This window comes from Phalacrocorax carbo, chromosome 13 (assembly GCF_963921805.1).
Source record: "Phalacrocorax carbo chromosome 13, bPhaCar2.1, whole genome shotgun sequence".
Lineage (NCBI taxonomy): Eukaryota > Metazoa > Chordata > Aves > Suliformes > Phalacrocoracidae > Phalacrocorax > Phalacrocorax carbo.
The window spans coordinates 14,041,626-14,061,972 of NC_087525.1; the positions used below are offsets into that span (position 1 = coordinate 14,041,626).

General features: G+C 43.2%; 1 protein-coding gene across 2 annotated transcripts in view; it reads right to left on the reverse strand.

Moving 5' to 3' along the window:
- The window catches only part of CSGALNACT2 (chondroitin sulfate N-acetylgalactosaminyltransferase 2), a 35,417-nt gene extending 15,908 nt beyond the window's left edge, over positions 1-19,509 (reverse strand). The window contains exons 1-3 of one of the 2 annotated variants that reach the window (XM_064464873.1): positions 19,402-19,509; positions 17,562-17,642; positions 919-2,165 (exon numbers count right to left, since the gene is read on the reverse strand). In XM_064464873.1, the coding sequence (XP_064320943.1) occupies positions 919-1,582 (664 nt within the window). In that variant the 5' untranslated portion in view covers positions 1,583-2,165; positions 17,562-17,642; positions 19,402-19,509. The remainder of the gene's footprint in view (positions 1-918; positions 2,166-17,561; positions 17,643-19,401) is intronic. The other variant, XM_064464874.1, reaches the window with a different exon arrangement.
- Between the last annotated feature and the right edge of the window lie 838 nt (positions 19,510-20,347).

Sequence of the window (20,347 nt, forward strand, 5' to 3'; positions counted from 1 at the left end):
TTTTACAGTAATGCTCTTATAGCTTGGTCCAACTTTAGGGATTTTTTATGGCAGCATGAAACGTATTTAATACTGTACATACAAAAAAGAGGTACTAGGACAGTTTTTGATACTACTGATCTCCATCAGCATTACACTGTACCTTGAAAACCAACTTCTATAGGAATTAGCACTAACGCATCTTTTAAGGGCGTCACTAAATGTTGAAAGCGTAACAGTTATTTTTGGTTTTATAATAATGTGTTCTGTAACTAAACATGCAACTGAAAGAAAATTGAATCGAGAACAAGAGAACAGTTCAAGGTTGCTCAGCTTAGCAAACCCCATAACTAATACGCCATGAAGGGTCTATTGAGGACACCAAGTTCTTCAGCTGCCATGACCAGAACATGTTAGCCTACCAATGCTCTCCCTCCAATATGAGTATGCCAGCTCTGAGAGAGTCAAAAGCCTGAATAGTAACTAGAAGTGGCATAGCGATGAGTGAAGAAAAAAAAACCAGAAACCCTGTAGTTTCACACTGAATAGCTTAACTATACTGGAACAAGAGAGATGAATCAATTTCTCCCTCCCACTGCCACCAGTCTCACTGGAAGTCTTTCAGTTATTCAGTACCATAAGCAGTTGTGCCACACTGACTTCAGCAAAAATCAGTTATGAATGCCTCAGTATTTTAAGCGGTTACAACTTCCCCTCTACACTTCTTGTGGTGAGCCCTTCTGAAATGGATTTCATGCTCCCTACACAAAACACAAGATAATGAGCAGTAATATTCTCATCATTAGAAATAAAGGTTCTTACTGGGTAATTACTGTTCAAGACTATATTCAAGCAGGTAAACCCCCTAAAAATACAAACACCATTAAACTCCTGTTGCCACATTCTGATAACTGGCTGGAAAGCATGTAATAAGCGTACCTTCTATGAAATCATTTTCACTATACAGCTGCCTCTCTCCTACTCTGTCGTCTTCATCTTGTCCATCTTCTTCATCTGGATTATTGATAACTTCTAGGCCAGCTTCAATAACTTCCACCAATTCATCTCGTTTATCCTTTCTAACAGGTTTCTCTTCTGGATGTCGAGTGAGCCCCATCTCCAACTGGAATACTTTCATGGACGTAAAGCTTTCAAAAGGAATGACACCATATTCACTAGGCAGTTTGGCCCCCACGCTCACCTCGGCTTTGTCAATCTGGGAATGAAGAAACTCTAGGAGATCATTGGATGCTTGTTCTTTGGTGCCCTGGTAGTTCATACCATTGACCTTGGGGCTCTTTTTCTCCTGTAAGGATTTCAATTTATCACTCATTTCCTGAAGTTCTTGCTTTAACTGGGCAATCTGACGTTTCAGACTGGTAGCTCGGTTTTGATAATGCTCTTCTTGTTCCTGCAGGAGAGCTTGATAGTATTCTTTACCCATGTTTTCACCTACAACACCAGGCAGAGATCCATTAACATCTGTTTGTGGAGCACACTCGAGCAAATACATGAGCAAGACTAAACTGAACAGTAAAGCAAGGCCCACTAACAGCCAACGAGTCCTGGCTTGAATTACTAAGCCTCTTCTGGGCATTCTCATATTATTGCCGCTTCCAATCCAAAAAGATGACTTATCCGCTTACACCTGCCAGGGAACATCACCCCAGAGTTCAAATCTTAGTAAGAGTGAAGAAAGCACAACCGTAATAGTTATACAAGTTTTGATAAAGTAGCCAATAAGCAGTTTTCAACCTTTGCCTTAATCAGGTGTCATCACATCGATGTAACTCTGAAGTTCCTATGTCATCCATAACCATCAACTGTAAGTTTGGTTGACGCCATACAATTTGTTCAGGATTTCCTGCCCCTAACAAAAAACCCTGCAGAGGGGGAGAAAGATGGAGAACACCGGCAAGGAGTCATATTTCCATTTTCTAATTCAACCTGAGTTGAAGGGGTTTTAGCCTATTTGAAGCTCAGAAAGAAGAGTCTGCAAAAGTCATTTTATAAGCTTTGTATCGACAGCAGTTTTTCCCTCTACTATGTGTGAAAGCAGTCTACACTTCAGTAACAGTAATTTTCATTGGCTAGTTTGACTTTCTTCGGGTGCTTGAGTATTTTATTCCGCTTCCCCCTCCTTTCCATGGAATCTGTGGTTTGAGTCAGCAAAATGAAGACAGAACCTAAAATTAAAAGAAAGGTGCACATTAGAACTACAAAGCAGCCTGTCATTTGGAAAACACATGAACAAAGCTGCAACACATGGGTGCAAAGGATCCCTGGGCGAAGGGGTGGGATAAGGGGAAAGAGAAAACATTATTTCTTGCTATTGCATTACCCATCAGTGGCTGGAAAAGAGCAACACTGACAGTCTAATGAGATACATTTTTCACATAGCTAGCTAAAGCAGTGAGGGTTCTTCTAGCCTCAAGGGCTTTTTTTGTTTGTTTGTTTTAACTCACCCATTCCTTCTTGGTTTTTTTGTTTTGTTTTCCTCTATGGGAGGAAAAAAAAACACCAACAAAACCCACGCCCTTCCTACTCCTCTAAACAAAAAAATTCCAAGAACTATTTTGAAGTAGCAGAAGCTTGTATTTCCATTCGCTTTTACTTCACGTAAATATCTTTCAGGAAATAATCATTCACTCATTAATAAAGTATTGTGGAGTTAAGCATCAAAGCTCACAGAAAAGGCATTTCAGAATAGGTCAAATTCAACAGAAATTCAATTTCAAACCCCAATTCCTGATCGATGAAAGGGAGCCTCAGACTATTCATTCACTAACATTTCCACCTTCGATTTGGGTAGGCCAGAGTGAAGACAGGTTAACTGCTCGCATGCGTCACCCTCTTACACCACTGACCAAACTGGCTTGGAGGAAAAGGCCGCAGAAAAAGACCACAGGTAGGCAAAAGGGGGAATACCAAAAATCCTACTCAACAACAATAGTCAGCAAACCAGTTTGTGGCCCTCTTCAATGACAGCATGAAGAGCTGAGAAGTAAGCTCAGTGCATGTTAGTCTTCCAACACGAACAGAGTAATTCCATTTAAAACTTGGTTGTAGAAAAACAGCAAAGTTCATTAAAATTTATCCACGGATCTATTAGCTCTAGATCCATTTCGACTGTGCTGTGTAACTACTGTTTGGGGGAAGTTCAGAGTACCTCCAGTTTAGTTTCAGTAAGCTTATGGGATTAGACAGAAATTGCCCACTCCAATACTCCTTACATATGGGTCGGACAGATCGTTACCTAACACCGCCAGCAGCCACACACCCTGTCTTCCTCTTTCCTTGCAAGTAAGTCACAGTGCCACAATGCCCTCCATGTGTTTACAACAAACACCTTGCAACGTTTCTCCCTGATTATGTCCTTGCACCATCTGTCCCTTCCCATTCAGCTTCCAGCACTGGGATATTGGTTTAGTAAGAACTGCGTATCAGTGGTATTGTGATATTCAGCATCCTCATTTGCAATAAAGCCAAAAACAAGGCTTGAAAGATTAAGCAATTTATTCATACGCCACCACCAATGCCTCTGACAGCTGATCCTAAGTTTGCATGCATGTCATGCCTACTCAGCTTTGCAAGAGTTGTCCAGCTGAGGTGTACAGGACAGCTTGAAGCAGTTACAGGTATTTCTAGTGCTGAAGTCCCTGCCTATGACCCTCTTCACAAATAAATTAGATCCATGGTGTAGAAATCCTTAATGCAGCAGCTGAAGGCAATAGTCATCTGAAACTGAAGCTTTTTTGAACTCATGGAAAGCTGCTGGACACTTTGATAAAAAATAAGGAACAGTTTTATCAACTTAATTCTAGATGACATCTTCAAGTCCAAGTAAGACAGAAGTTAGTCACTCCTCACTGCCCAAACAGAGCGTTATATAAATGCAAGCTAAATGCCTACAAAGAGTGATCAACACCAGATGTATCCTCAGACCAGGGTCCAGATGTGGTGAATCGAGAGAGACAGAAATAAAAACAACCTACAGGATAAAACCAATTCACAGAAATGATTAATATTAGCCCAAACTTTCTTTAGTCCAAAATTGCCTATATGATGGTTTTTTCACATTTCTTCCTGAATTCTTGTTCTGTTAGACCACAAGAGGTGAAGCCACGATTAATAACAAAGAACCGTATGTTTCTTTAAACCTAGATAAATACTAAACTGTACTAAAGCCACTCCCTGCAGAAGCTGGCACATCCTAGATCAGTCAAGGCAGATTGAAAAACGATCAAACTACCTGACTTGCATAAAATATTGACAAATCCAGTCCCAACTATTTTTCACTGCACAGCCTTATTACTGCTGTCAACGGCATTTCTGCATCGCTGTATACACAAACACAGCTACCGTACCACTAGAGAAATCAGCTTTTCAAGTTATGAAGAGATGCTTTTGGTACTGAGGACAGGGTGGGAAACAAGGCTGAGTCTTACAGCTCGGCAGGGCACGAAGACGACAGCTTTGTGTTTTTCCTTTACCTTTCTCCTCACTTTTACAGAATAACTGAAGAAAAATGAAAGCACATACTAGAAAGCAGGAGCTAGTATTTCTAGCTAAGACTGTCTCAAGAGATTATTTTGGCTGCCATGGTACAGTCTGATAATGGCCATTGCAGGCAGCTGCAAACCACAGCCAGATTTGGCTCATCACTGAACCTCTAACTTAAAGCCACCTAAAAGTCAGCAAACCTCTTACCAACATGGGCTTTAAACAATCAGTAACTGTTGTTAAGCGATAGACAGACACCCCTAAAGCTGGGACATTAGCCTAGCAGGCCTTTATTCAATTCTTGCTCTACCAATAAATAGCCCTGTGTTCAACTTTGATGAGTCACTAAGTTTCTGTAACTCTCATTCATGTCTTAGAGGCAAGTGACAACAGATTTCCTGACGTGGTGTCAAGAGGGACACAATGTACCAGGAGATTAAGATTCCCTCAGACAATAGCAGGGGGCAATGAAAGAACGACTCTGTTCTTAACTTTCTTAACTGTGTCCAAACGTACCTCGTTGTGATATAAGCATGGATTAAGAAAGTCGGCGGCCTCCACAGGGACTCGCCGCTTGCATTGCCATCAGCACTGCAAGGACAAAAGACTAAGAATTGAAGATTTCTGAGCCTTCCTACTGGCACCTGAACTATTTACACTAGAGCGCTGTTTTGTGGAACACTGCCTTAAGGGGTGCTTAGGCAAGGGAAACAATAAGCTGTTTCTGAAGTAATGGAAACTACTCGTCGCAGGCTGCGGAGAGCAACCTGCTTCTTTTCCTTCTAGGCTCTAATTACCCCCTCGTTAGTTGAAACCCTTGGCTAGTGAGCTAGCGACAATCTTGTTAACAAGACAGCCTTTTTGTAGAGATAGGCCTTGCCTTTTCGTCTTTGACAGTTTTCCTACAACACCATAAACAACAGGCATTTTTCCCACTAGCTTCCCTGTGGCCTTTAAAGGCGAGCAACATTGGGCAACCAGTCCTGTTGAATGACATTAAAATTTTAAACCGCACATAGAGAGCTGAGGGGGTAAAGTGGGTTTGCTGAAGTAGTAGAGACTGAGCTAATTCCCACACAGACACACATCCCCGCCATTATTTCTGCTGAGAAGAGTCATCATAATGGATCATAATGGAGGCACAGATTTCAAGGATCCTTACTTCTCATCCCATAAGAAAAGGAGGGTTTACGAGTCCTCTATTTCACCACTCTCTTTTCAGAAAAGCACTAGTTTCGCATATTTACAACCCAAATTGGGTACGAATTAGGCCTGGCGCAGCACTATTTTAGGAATTCCAGTAGCTATTCCCAGGCTGTAGAAGATGATTACAAGAGAAAACAGGCTGCGAAACCCCAGAAGTAGCAAAAAAATGCAGGATCCCAAGTATCACAATAAGAAAAATAATTCAGTGTCACACGGTACATTCTGAAGTTTATAAGAATGAATAGTAAGATTACCTGGTAATAAGTAATCGCACAGTCTCTGCATGATCAACATTTCAGTGTTTAAAGATTAAGTACCAAATCTTTAAATCGCACATGACGATATTTCACTTTATTTCAGTTCTTTGAAACAAGACTATTTGCAGGATGCCCTATGAGCTCCAAAGAACAAGGCATCCGAGGCTTACACAATGCTTATAAAGATTTCCAAGTTTTCCAGAAGCAACTGGTTGTTATTCTTTCTGCATTTCCAGGGCCTTATGTATATTCAACTATGGAAATGTTTCTGTTCCTTACAAAAGAGCTCACTGATTCTCTAGGCACAAGGGAATAGACCAGCATGCTAATTGAAAACACTTTTAAATTTGTTTTTATTGTATTAGCATTCTGGTTTGGTTCCTTGTTGCAACGGATGAGTACGCCTTTCCAAAGAGGGGAAACATTCACACTTAAAGCAGTGACCTAACTGCATATGCACTTGCTTCACGCCAGACTGTACAGACATTCCTCATTTGAGCATGTTCTGCTTCAGACATGTCTTTTTCGTTCAGCATGCCCTAGATGGTCACAGTTTAGCTGCTTATGAAATTCCAGCTGATTTTCATAGTTATTTTATTGTTCGTAATTTCGCCCAGATGCCACAGATATTCACTGTCTTAAACCCCCTCCACACACACATACTTTTCTCTCTTTGGCAAGTTATAGAAAGAAAACATAAGGTCCAACATAATGCCTTGAATATTCCATCCTATTCTGAAGAAGAGTGTCACTGAAAACTGAATGGCTTGTCAATGTTAGAGAAACACTGTGCACACCGTTATTTTCTCACTTGCTGAAACCGACACAAAGCAAGTTGGCTGTCTTTGCTGTCGTGGAGGATCTTTGCATAAACCCTAGAGTGAAAAACCTCAAACCATACATACTTTAAGTATGCAGAAACACATCATCTCTGCTTAGTCAGTCCAGTGAGGTACAGCCTCAGAAGAGACACAAAGAAATTTGTTCAAGGCTTTGTTATACAGTTCTAGTCAAACGAGTACCAAAGTCAGATTTTTCTGCTGTCGGGAAGGTTAATACAAAGGGAAAAAACAAAGAGAAAAAATAGCCAAGAGGAGAGTTAGGGGCCCTGGTTCTCACTTTCCACTGAAAACTAATCTTTACTACCTCACCCTCACTGGACTGACTGCAAATCACGTGTTTTTATCTTAGTTCCACCATCTGATTTGCTTTCAGCTGCAGCTCTGCCTCCCAAGCACACACACACGCACTGCTCAGTGAAAGAGAAGTTGAAAGCCACTATCAGGTTAAGGAAAGAAAAGCTACATTCAAGAAAACCAGCAGGAAAGAGACCATAATCACTAAATATTTTAGACCTTACCAATTTAATAATAAATCCTGAAGAATTTGAAAGTTGTGCCTATACACACTGCAACCACACCAACCACATCAGGCAAAAGCAACCGCTTATTTTCAACTTTTTGAAAGTTTAGAGCATAATACACACTGTTCCAATTCAGCACAACATGCAAGTTCAGTTTATAAGCACAGAACTGCAGCTCTGCTACTCACATTATCTGACACTACAGTGAATTTTTCTTCCAGCTACCTCTTACGATTTTCATCAAGATCGCCTCATGTCCTCCTCTGTACCTTCCCAGCGTTCCCATCATATGGCTATACTACCTTGGCACGCTCACAGGGACAATACCATATAGGACCAAACCTGTGAGAGCACACACCAGCACTCCTCAGCAGGACACAGCAGTTTCTGCAGAAAGTTAATTTTTCCAGACATTGCAGATCTAAACCAGAAGTCCAAGAGTTTAAAAAAAAAAAACAAACCACGCACCCACAAAAAAGCCCTGTACATCTGCCGTGGGAGTCTAGGTGACAGAACGAGCTCTCCATCAGATATAACTCAACCCCACAAAATCTGTGATCCTTAATTCTTATAAACGTACCAGCTCAACCTGGCTGATAAATACAAAAAGCGGTTGCACTCGGCTCGCGCCCATCAGTCACGCAGCAGACTCCAAGCAGTCACACATAGGCAATCTTGTATGTGGCTGCAGCCCGCCTCGCCCGGCTGCTCATCAGCTCACAACCCTGGATGATGCTGAGCATTCCATTTAGCAGCACTCCTGCTCACTCACAGGTTTGGGGTTTTTGTCTCCCTCTGCTTTCTTTGTTATGAACTCTCACTGGTAAACGCTGCCGAAGCCAGAGTCCCACGGGGCTGGGGGGGGGGCGGGCACAGGGACAACGATGACGGCACACTGATCACTGAGCATCTTAGCGCAATTTAATTAAAGATACAGAAAAAACAATACCACACGGTCAATGCAAGAGCTACTGTATACATTATGAACAGCCTGTGATTAATTCTCAAGTGCTTGAGCCTATCTGCAATAGGTAGCTTCAGACATTTGTTTAGTTCCTAAATGGGAAGGAAAAAACTTCATGCCTTTGTCACAAGGATCACAGTAGTACTCGTAGTACACCAGGGACTAACAGTTCAGGCATGGGAACCTGTAGGAAAAGTTACTTCAGCGATGGGTGACAACAATCACAGGATTTACTACTCAAAAACTAACATTCCCTATGCAAATGGTTCCTTTTACAAAAAAAACATCGTGGTTTTGCCAGCAGAAATGCTGTGCTCAAGCTAAAATTAAGACTAACCCTTCACAAGTTTCTACAGTCACATCAGAGACTCCAGGACATGGGGAGGATATATTGGGGTTTCTTATCTCCTTTGTTTTGTGCAATAGATCAACTCACTCTCAACACTAGAGAGAGGCTTTATTGATAAGAAATTCTGCCTTTTGCACTTCTGAACAAGGCTCTGATGCTGCTTATTAACTGCATCTTTTCAGAGGATGCAACTGAAGCAGCACACTTTATACTAACCAGAAGCCGCCTTTAAAAAAGAAAACACAGAAAAGAGTATGGTTTCATTTTAATAATGGAGCTTAATCATCACAGGACCAAGCCTACCTAAGTTTAGCCTATGAAGGCCAATCAAGCAGGTCTTACTCTTCACACACTTCTCAAACCTTCTCTTTGCCTCAGTGTCAACAAGTTCACTGGCCTGTGTTTTTACAATAGCAACACAGACCACCAGGGCTGTGCAAAGGACCCGTCCTGCCCCTGTACCACATATCCCTTCCCCACCCTGCATACGTAACCAAAAGATAAATCAGCATGCCAAGCCAACAGAGCAGGAAATAATATGGGTTTGATTGCCTCCGTTCTCAGTGCTACTGCTAACATAGCAGAGAAAGCAAGGGGAAGGTGATAGCCAATAACCTAGAAATGGTAATATTTTTGCCACAGCAATCCCTGGAAAAAAGTCATGCCGTCATCCTCAAATGCAGGAAACATTAAATGTACTGAAATGGCTTAAATGCAAATCTTACATCATGTACTGCAAAATAACAAGGAATAAGCCTGCCTTTAGCTGAAGCACTTTTATCTCCCGTAAGTTAGAGAATCAAGCAAGTTATCTTTATGACCTGGCATTTGTTGTTCCTACACAAAACCAAATCCATTACATAGTTAAGCGGACAAATAAAACAACAAAATTATTCACATCATTTACTTTATACCTAATCCAAAGTAAGCAATGAGCTTATGAATAGGAGACCTGCTTCAGCTTCAGTGAAGCCAAAGCAAGCCCATTTGTCTGGAAAGTGCTGAACTGAAACTGGAACTTGAAACCCAACCAGCTACACCTTAACTACGCTGGTCAGTACTATCCCATTTCAGATAAGGCCAGGAAAGAAAAGTCAGCTCATAATCACTTCACTGTTTTTATGAAGAAAGACATCTGCTTGGCAAGAACAAAGCTAGGTAAAATGTCCTAGCTAAGACTAGGTTAAGGAGTTCTGCTTGTTTTAAAATTATTTTTATTGAATAGCTATCCTCAAAGACTCAGTATCTTCAGCATCCGTAAGATAAATAACTTCTATTTTAGAGACCTCCTATAACTTATACTGTTTAGCGTGTGGGGTTTTGCACTGCTGTAGGCACTATTCCCCTTTTTAAATTTGGCAAAAAACCCACAACGTCGAAACTTGAGAAGCAAGTCTTCTTCCCGTATTGTAAGAGAATTAAAGGAACAGCAGTATTATATGGCTACACTTATTTTTGCCTACCCTATTGGTTGCTAAAATTCAACCTAGAAACGGGAACAGAATTGCAAGTAGCTACCTTAGTAAAATTATCAGAGAAGCACTTTCTACTGGTATTCCTAATAGCTCCTAATATCAATGTTATTTTTTACCTGAGCATTAGGCAGGAGCCTGACCTACTTTTACCACACACTTTGCAATACCCTTACTAACAACATACTCTCCTTGAGGGACTGCATAAATTATATTTACATATAGTAAATGTATGTTAAAACTATATACAAACAAAATGTTTCTAAAAAACATATATACATAATGTCAGATGGCAGTGAGGCAGGTTCCCGGTCCAGGGCATGCCACCCGAGCAACCTTACCCAACTGATGGCAGGGCTCAGGCCTGTTCACTTGAAGGCTGGCAGAACCTCAGAACAGCGCATGTAACACTGCACGCTCGATCAAGGGCAAGAGGAGAGCTGCATCGCTGTGGAGGATAGCTTAAGCTGAACTAAACCACAGTTCTTACAGCAACTTTAGCTTATCTTCAAGGATGCATAGTAGTCTCTGTTAGAGTACACGCAGAAAAACCTTTACCCTTCTTTCAGTATGACAGAGGAACAGCTGCCGAGAGAAGCAGAGGCAAAAACTTATGATGCTCTTCAAAAAGGTAATGCCACAGGAAGGGATTTTTGCACAGGAAAACAGTCTGTTTTAGAAGGACAGAAAAAGCAGTTACACTTAAAGCCATACACTTAAAGTCACCTCACAGCAACTGAGGAAACTTAAAATACTCCTTAGACACCCAAGTGTCTAAACATCTTAAAAGGCCCCAGCTAAGTATTTCTCCCCGTACAAGATGAACATGCTTCAGCAAACACAACAGAACAGTAAAAGGCAACTAGTGATCCTAGCTCAGATGCATAACATTCACAGAGCATACCTACTTTTTCACAGATACCATTTTCTGTTCATTTAAAAAACCAAACACTGAGAATGACTCAAATTGTCATTGCGGGAATGGTAGCAAAGAAGAACAAAGACCTGAAAATGATGCGTTTTCTTGGGATTCCTTCGCCTAAGTACTATATCCAACTACGCTCTCAGAATCAAGTCCTCTTCTGTTTTCTCACATCTCTAATTATCATCTCGTTCTCTATGTATGGAGATCAAGACAACGTAGTTACTGTACCCTGAGCACAGTGAAAATATATATTCCAATATATGTAAACCCCTGTGCTATTTTTAAAGGCTAGTTGCCATCCGAGTTCATACAGAAAGCTACTAGAAGATTTCCCACTGTGGGAGGTGAGGAGAAAGGTCATGCATCCCTTACACTTGTAAAGCAAATCTGAAAATGCTGTCAAGCAAACCCGACTCCCTTTGAAGCTCTCAATGTACCTAACAGGTGGTTATCACATCCAGATTTCTTCTTTTACCCTATGAAAAGAAGAGATGGAGAAGGACAGTCCTTAGCCAGGGTGTTCTTGCTAACAGCTGCACAGCTAATAGCCAGCATTTTAAAAACCAGCTAAAGATTTAATCCTCTAGAGAAGTTAGTTTTTTTCATTTTCTGCAATATTTCTATGGGAAGAGCTATACTATTTTCAAGGAGGTACAAATTCAGGTTACAAGGAAGCTTTAGCAGTTGAGTGAAAACAGTGAGAAGTTAAATGCTGAAGTGCACCTGAATCTTTCTTAAAAAGACTTTCAGACTTCTATTAATATCAGCCTTAAAAGCAGAAATGTATAATGGCAATTGATTTAAATGTCATTTTAACAGTTTCTTTTATTAACTAATTTTTTTAATTTGTTAATTTTAAAAATTTGGTAATTAAAACTTATTTTATTAACTGTAAAAATAGTTAAACTATGCACTAATCAGTACCACAGTAACGTTCTCATTAAAGTTATGATTCATTGCCAAATTTTGGTTTTGGGGGGAGGGGTGGTGGTGGGGCAGTGGTGTACCCTGGGCCAAGTAATATTTCTGTAGAAGTCTCTCCACTGCAAGTTTGAAGAGCAATAAAACTCCTGAAGTGACTACTGGAAGGCATTTCCATGCATTTTGTCCAACTGATAGTTTGGCTTGAGTGCTTTAAAATATCCAAAACCAGTTTAAAATACAATTTGATACAAAAACTCTGAGAAAACTGCTGCCTTGAGGATCAGCCACCCTGAAGCTTTTCTTAAACTGAATCAGCTAGCTTATGTTCACAGGTGGTATTCAAAACTGAGCTCGCTTTGCTATTCCTCCACCCATGAATCTAAGACAGCAGAAGGAGCACAACCTACAAATATTTTTAGAATGGCTATAAGTCAGCGTAGTAGTTTAGGTTCTGCTTTCAGCAGAACAAATCAGTCATGACTATGTCACCAGAAGTGAAAGCTGGATGCCAAACAATTGAAAAACATCTGGTGTGTTCTCAAAGCACAGCTAGATGCGCTTATGTCATCTGTAATTTTTCAATTTGACATCATAACTAAGTATTAACTTACTCTTAAAGGACTAGCAATGCTAGGCTTCACTAGAAGCAGAGAAGCTAGCAGCTTGTCAGAACTACCTATCTTGATATTCAGGTTATTTGAAGCTGCCTTGCATTGAAGAAGACACCACTGTGAAAAATAGAAACACCAAACACTCAACACTTCGCATGTCCCTGCTCCATCTCTCTTGGTTTTGTTCTTCAAGCCCCTAAAGTTGGTCTTTGGACCACTGGGACCACCTGACGAGAAGAGGAGCAAAGAAAGAGATAAGCATGATTTGGAAGGCAGAGAACCCAGGAGTTTCTGTGAACCTCTGAAGTTTGTGCACGTTCCTGGTGCCATTCTTCCGTTGTGCTCATATTCCACAACTTTTTTTTGCTACTTTTGCTTCACAGCAGGGAAATACATGTTGCTACCACAGACACTCGCTGCAACCTATTTATTCAAATTGCCACATTTGACACGTGATCCTACTGGCAGCAACTTCTGCTATGCTATTTTAACACTGGTTTAAAATTTGGTTACTTTCTTCTCCTGCCTTTTCAGATAGTTGACTTAAATCCCTATCGCACTTCCACCTCTCCGTCTAGCTAGGTAAAACTCTAAGAGAAGCTCAGGACCTTACACAACTCAGGAGCAACTCTGCAGGGTTAAATGCAAAAAATACAAAATCACTGGATTATGTCTGAAATCTGAAAAAAAACAAACCCAACTTAAAGAAACAGGGCTTAGCAGCACTTAATAGCATAATCTAACACAGTATTTTAGATGCTAAAAACTCAGTCCTGTTGCAGACACTGGGAGTGGTGTTTGCCCTGAACAGACATCTTACTGGAACACTGCTTCCAGACGGTGCTGGGACGAGGCAGGCGCACCAGTTCCGCCAGCCTCTGTCCAGCCGGCACCAACCGCAACCGAGACTCACCCTCCTACTTTGCAAATCGTACATCTCTTCAGAAGGCTTCTATCCATACCAGAAGCTGCCAGATCACATGAAAGATGGACTAAACTACTACCACTCAGCAATCTTCATTTCCACTCTAGTAGAGTGCTAGGAAGACACACAAGCCATCTGCTGCCCCCGGGGTTGTTAGTAGTATCAACAGTCTGACAAGTGTCTTATGATTTTTGACACCACTGCTTGGGGAAACCTTTAAGAGACAGCAGAAGTGCTACCACAAGTGATCTGAAAGCTATCACCCATAACACTCTTCCAGGACAGATGATGTTTCCTAGAATCTAATGGCTGAGCCCTCCATATGATTCCAGTGTCTCTAAACTGTGCTCAAGACAAGCAGTTTGTATTTTCAGAGTGTGCTTCAACACACAAGCTCATTTACCTCATCTCCCCTGCTTTAATGCAGCAGTGTTCCCAACAAGCTTCAGCTGCTTCCTGCGCATCCCTGTTCAACCCCTGCGCTTGCAACAGCAACAAAAACTCAACCCAGAATAACCGTTTAAGTATTATTTCTACTGTTTCTACAGAGAAGATACACACATGCAAACACCAGAAAGGGACACTGGAGTAGCAGAAAGCCTGCCTGGTACAGATTGTAGCTACCTTGCTACAATCAATTATCACATGTTAAACATCATAGCCACAACATGCACAAGCAGAATTATTTGCAGTACGTCTGTACAGCAGCACCTCAGCCATCAGCATTAAACTGTCACAGCTTCCTATAACTATACACCTGCAAGCCAGAAACTAGCCTTCCATGTCTTTCTCTTGCAGCTGGCATCTGAGGAATTATTAGGGCCATTTTTCCTTAGAAGATTACCTGAGACTCATCACCCTGATTTCCAAATCCTAATATATTAATACAAAACTAGCCTAGCTTCATATACAACTCTTTGGAGAACTTAGGTGTCCTACAATTTTGATCTTTTATTAAAGTGCTAATCTACTGTCTTGGCAAAAAGCACAATTAACGGTGCAGATACATTAACCTCCTTTTGTGGTTGATGTTCATTTGTCAAAGTTAAACACAAGAAGCAGATATCTATATAGGCATAAAAAACCCACTAAGCTGTTTAGCAGTTTTACTTGGAAATATTTAACACTTGCAAGTATTGTATTTCTAAAGCTACCTTTAACTCCTAGCTGGTTTGCATTGTATTATTGTACCTTTGAACACATAAGAATCTTGAGTTTTGCTCCGCTCAAAGGCCTCCGTTGCCTGTGACAGCCATTAAGTACGTGGCAGGGTCCATCTCCAGAGGTTTCATTAGCCATGTAAGAATTTTAATGCTGTTCTACAACTGGAATACCAGTTGCCTTTAACAGAAATTCCCTGCAGTATGCCAAAGAAGAGTAAAATTAGCTCCCTCAGTTTTTGGGAGAACAAGTGCCAAGTGTGTCTGCCCACCCAGCCCTTTCCCAGTGCCAGTCCAGCCATCCCTATGCTGCTAAGGTGGCTGTGCTGCTTCTGTTCTGCACCTTTCTTTAGTCGCCTGTTGGGTATTTGCACTCAAACTCTCACAGGTAAACGTTCTTACCCCTCCATCTACTGAAGTAATGAATTAATTGAGAAGAAGCAAGCTGATGAGAAGACTCACTTTCGATACCAGGAGGACACGTATGCTGGCCGTTGGGTGCTGATCCAGGCTTTCCACACATCTGCTCTCAGTGACATCCCTACCAGAAAGCCCAGCACCATAAAGGAGATGGATCCTCTTCCAGAAGTTGCCTCACCAGTGAAACAGCACCATTATGTATGGAGGAGGAAGAAAGGCCAAAGACACCAGCAAGACAGAGCTGCCCTTTATCACCCACCCACTCCACTAGTGAAAGATTTGTTTAATACGAAGGAGGAAGAAGGTGGAAAAAAAAAAACCACAGGCAGACCTACCCTTTCTGTCTCCCCCAACACAGCTGCCAACAACACGATCCTCAAATGCACTTATTGAGGAGACATGCCATTCCACCACCACAGGCCAGGAGGCAGATGGGGTCCAAGAACTCCCCAGGACCACGGTGGGGGCTAAAGGAAGCAATCACACCCAAGAGAAGCATGGTGCGGGAAGACACACATACGGCAGGCAGACACAAATGGGTAAACAGGCCAATCACTAGAGTTATTTCTGATTACAGTTGGAGATGATTAAGAATGGCAGGAAATGGTTAGATTAAAAAGAAGTACATGCAAGATTTCCTCACACAATAGCTTCCTCGCGTCAAGTCATTTTTGGATGCTCTGAACTTTGTTTGAAGTTCCACTGATGCTCTTTCCAACGCTCTCGTTTGCACACAGCGCTCTCAGCACCGGCAACGGCATGGCACCTTTATCAACTCGCTAGTAAGAGTTTTAGAGCATTTGGTTTGTGAATGGAAAAAGCCTTCAAAAACAGGTAAGCTAAAGCAGAGATCATTCCAGATACTCTTCCCACCGTACTCCACTCTGAAATAATTGTGGAGCAAGTGTCTCCTGCCAGCCTGACCCACACAGAAGAGCAGCAGTATGGACAGCCTAGTGCCAGCATAGAACCAGTACAAGCTTCTCACACGTGTTTCAGCATGCCGTATTTTCATATGCGGCGAGATCTTCCAGGATTAGGAAAAAAGCTCATTTTCCTTTCCGCTTGGACCTCTGATCTTTAGTTATTACATATAGCTTGCAGTGATTATCTAGTTACTCTTAACAAAAAATTTCTCAGCTAGCAGTGACCATCAGAATCACCAATTTAGATTAGACACACAAAGTATAAGATACCCAAGACACATTAAGCTGTCTAACCCATCTGTCTACATTTTTAGCTATATGCAAGACACTGGCAGCCTTACTGGAAACATTTTTAAACAGGCTTAGACCAAAACAGCCACTAGATGCTCCTGAAAGAGGCCTCAGAGTATCCTGCCCCACTCCTTTTGCACCAGAAGACACTCAGGGCAAGGAGGGCTGCAACTTGCAGTACTGCTCCTGCCTTCAGAAACTATTTTTTTGTTTTTCAAAAGAGCTTCATAAAACAGAAATTTAGAGTATTAAAGTCATTGTATGCTTCCAGATTTTTCTAATAAACAATAATATTAATGGAAGTGCTGGGCTTTTCTAATCATCATTCAAAATGAAACTGTTCTGGCAGACAGTGGGAAGTGCCCTTCTGCAAATTCTTCTCAGAAGCTGTGGCTATAACTCAGAAGTAAAACTATACTGCCATTCCCTTTAAAAAAGCATTATATTTCTTTATTAACATCTTGTGAGTTATGATCTCATCTTCCCCATTTCCAGCACTAAGCTTGCAAGAACATAATTAGTTGCATAGATAAAGCACAGCATTTTCTTTTTTACAAAAGCTCATGTGCTCCTGAAACATTTTACTTCCACTGTGCCCTTTGAGACCTCTTTTTTAAAGACTTCTTGGTGTTTTTTTTTCAAAGTCATGTGCCTGAAATCTCTGTCTATTTGCTATTTTATTTTTCCAGAAGCAAGATTATTAAGGTCTCTTCCCATACCTTTATGCTGGAGAGCTGGTCCTTTAAGAGGGTAGAAAACAGATGAGCTAAGTGAAAGCCAAGCACATCATCAGTTCCGGTGCCACCCAAGTCCCTATCCAAAACCTGAGTTTCATCTCACCTCCATGGTTCTGCTTCAGCATTGTTTAAAGAGAAAATACTGCAAGTCACAAGCTTGCTTCATAATGACAGACTGTTTCACAGTTAAGAAAAATATTGTGCAATTTGTTTTCTGCAATAAAAAACCTGGCCTCATATTTCTCATACCTTCCCTCCCCCAAGTGTAGTTTTGTCTCTGTTAAAAGTCCAGGCCATTCGGGTGACCCTTTTTACAAAGAGGTCCACAGAACACTTCTGGCAAGCACGAAAGTAACAGACTGTGGTGCCGGGGTAGAAATTGTTGTGCCAAATATGCTTGTGAGTTTTCTTGGCAACAAACCACAGCTACTTATCACTTAAATATGCCCTCAGATGATGTTTCTCACTGACTTGGGAGGACCCATATCCCAAGGCTGGAACTTAAAAGCAAAGCATTTAAATTAAAGAATAACTTAGTGCAACTCCTACCATGATGCAGCAGCCTTAATGATAGGCTCGGGGCTTTCTGGGTTTTGGTTTTTTTTCCTTCTTCTTCTTCCCCCTTTATGCCTGAGGAAGACACCAAAACAAAGTCATGGGATCAAGAAGGGAAAGAACTCTTCACGGTCAACTGATCTTAATCACGCTGAAGTTTTCATGGGTTTCCTCCAAGGACAGACAAGCTATAGAGTTTCTATTTGTGCTGTGTGGTCCTGTACTTCAAAATCATAGTTATTCCTTCCATTCCCACCTTACCGACGGTTTAGGACAGCGGTGCTGTAGCAACACTCACTGTGGATCTCCCGATATGTACGATAAGGACTTACTGCCAGGAGCCTCCCATAAAAGCCTCAGGGTATAACTGAGGCCTGTAGCTAACACTCCATCCGCAAAACACATCTGCCTCCGCTGACAGCTACTAGGAATACTTCCAAGCCGCTGCCTTTGACAGTGTTTGGGGGCTCACTATCTAGCTCATAAATAAAGGAAAGCCAGAAGTTTCTTTCAAACACACTGAAGCAGGGTAGGAACTTTCAGCCAGTGCAAGCTGGAAAAGAAGAAACCGTCTTGTTCACAGGCCCTGACACTTATAGTTTCCAAGACATTAAAAGAAAAAAACAAGGACAAAAATTTACTATATGACCTTTGCCTGAGGGATATTCACTCTGTGTTAAGACAGCCTCACTCTTTTTTTTGCAGCTCTTCCTAGTTACCCACCAAAGAAACAGGACACGCTTAGGCCTTATCCATCATCTACAAACTCAGCAGAAGAGATCAGTGTCTCAGTTTCCCCCGATAGAGGGATGAAGAGGAAAAATAAAGCCAAACTACAAAACCACAGAATAAAGTAAAAAATTAAGCAGATCGGAATTACACTTCACTGAAAACACAGTATCAAGTTTATACTCAGCTTTAAAAACCATCTTGCAAATTGCAACCCTCCCCTTTCTGCTGCAGTATTCCTCCTATAAATGAGTTAGTTTCAAGATTAATGGACTGATAACAACTACACAATTTTATTTTTGACGCTCAACATCAAAACATTCCACTTTCACAGGCGACGAGAGCACAGAATCTACTGAGCAAGAACCCAGCCCGCAAAAAGCAAATGTAAGCCGTAGTTAAACAAGTCTAAATATCCCACTGAAAAGAATTAAGTGCCCTCTTATCATCGTTTGTTCTCTTTCTGGGGGCAGGGAGGCCGGGACGGATGGTGGTGGAAGGAAATGGGGTTTCTAGTGGTTTGAGCGAGTTAAAAACCCGAACCCCAAGCGGCCCGAGGACTGAAAGGGGAGATGACAGCCCGGCGCTGCACTATCGCCCGGTCGCAAGGAGACAGGGTTGATGGGCGCTGATGCCTCCTCGGGGATGTTAAACCTCACCGCGCTCCCAGCGCTGCCTCCAGACTACGTCCCCCTCCAGAACCCCGCTCTCCAGCCTATTTGGGGCCGAGGAGGGCAATGGAAACGCAACCCTGAGGAGGAAGAGGAGCGAATTTCATCGCTGGGATGTCGCTGGGAGAAAAAACGAATTACGCCGCTAAGGCCCCCGCCGGGAGGAGGGCGGGCAGCGGCCTGGGGACGCGGCGCACGGCTGGCCCCCCTCCCGGGGCTGGGCCCCCCGCCGCAGCCCCTCTCCCCGCCGCCAGCTCGGCCGGCCTCAGCCCCGCCACACGCTCCGCGCCGCCCGGCCACGCTCCCGCTCCGGCACGGGCGGCTCGGCGGCTCCCGGAGCGCCGCTCGGCGCCTCCCCCACCCCCACACCGGGAGCGGGGGGCCGCTGCGGGGCGCGGGAGGCGGCGGGAGGGGCGCGGGGCGGCCGTACTCACCGGGCGGGCCCCGCCGCCGGGCCGCGGCCACACTTCCTCTGCGCTAGGAAAGGGGCGGGCAGCGCCCCGCCGCCGCGGCGGCCCTTAAAGGGGACGGCACCGACCGCCTCCGGGGCGGGAACGGGCTCCGGCTCCTTCCCTTCCTCCCCTCCCCTTCTCCGGGGCCGCGCCCCGCGCTCGGCCCCGCTCACCTGCGCGAGAGCCGGGCGCCGAGTGCCGTCCGGAGCGAAGCCCCGGTGCTCACGGCCGCCGCCCCCCGACGTAACCGCCCCCCGCTTGGCACTCAGCAGCCCCTCGTCCTCAGGCGGGCGGAGACCCCTTCCGCCATAATTATACAAATAATAATTATTCCTTCATAATTATATCTATAATATTCATAAATGGCTCCAACACGCAGCCTGGGAGGGGGCTGGGCACCCAAGGAGCTGGACTGTTCAGTCTCGACCTCAAGCCCTCCAACAGTAAAGGCCTTTCCAGGGAATACCTGGACTAAACAGTGATTTTAAATAGGCAGGGTTGCTCCATATGGACTGGGTGCCCTGTCAGTGCCCTTTGCTGCTTACTTGGCCGTGCTGGTCCCTCTGGCCCATTTGCAGGGAAAGCATGTTGGCCGGCGTGACTGGCCCTCCGCTGGCCTACCCTTTGAAGCTTGCCGTGGGGCTGGATTGTCAAAGTCAGGTATCCATCAAAAGTATATCTGAAGAGGCTCACGGAGAAGAGAGTTACCAGAAGACTCACAGAATCATTAAGGTTGGAAAAGACCTCTACGATCATCAAGTGCAACTGCCAACCCAACACCTCATGTCTCCTAAACCATACCCTGAAGTGCCATGTCTACACATTTTTTTTTAACTCCTCCAGGGATGGTGACTCCCCCACCTCTCTGGGCAGCCTGTGCCAACGCCTGACCACTCTTGCAGTAAAGACGTTTTTCCTAATATCCAGT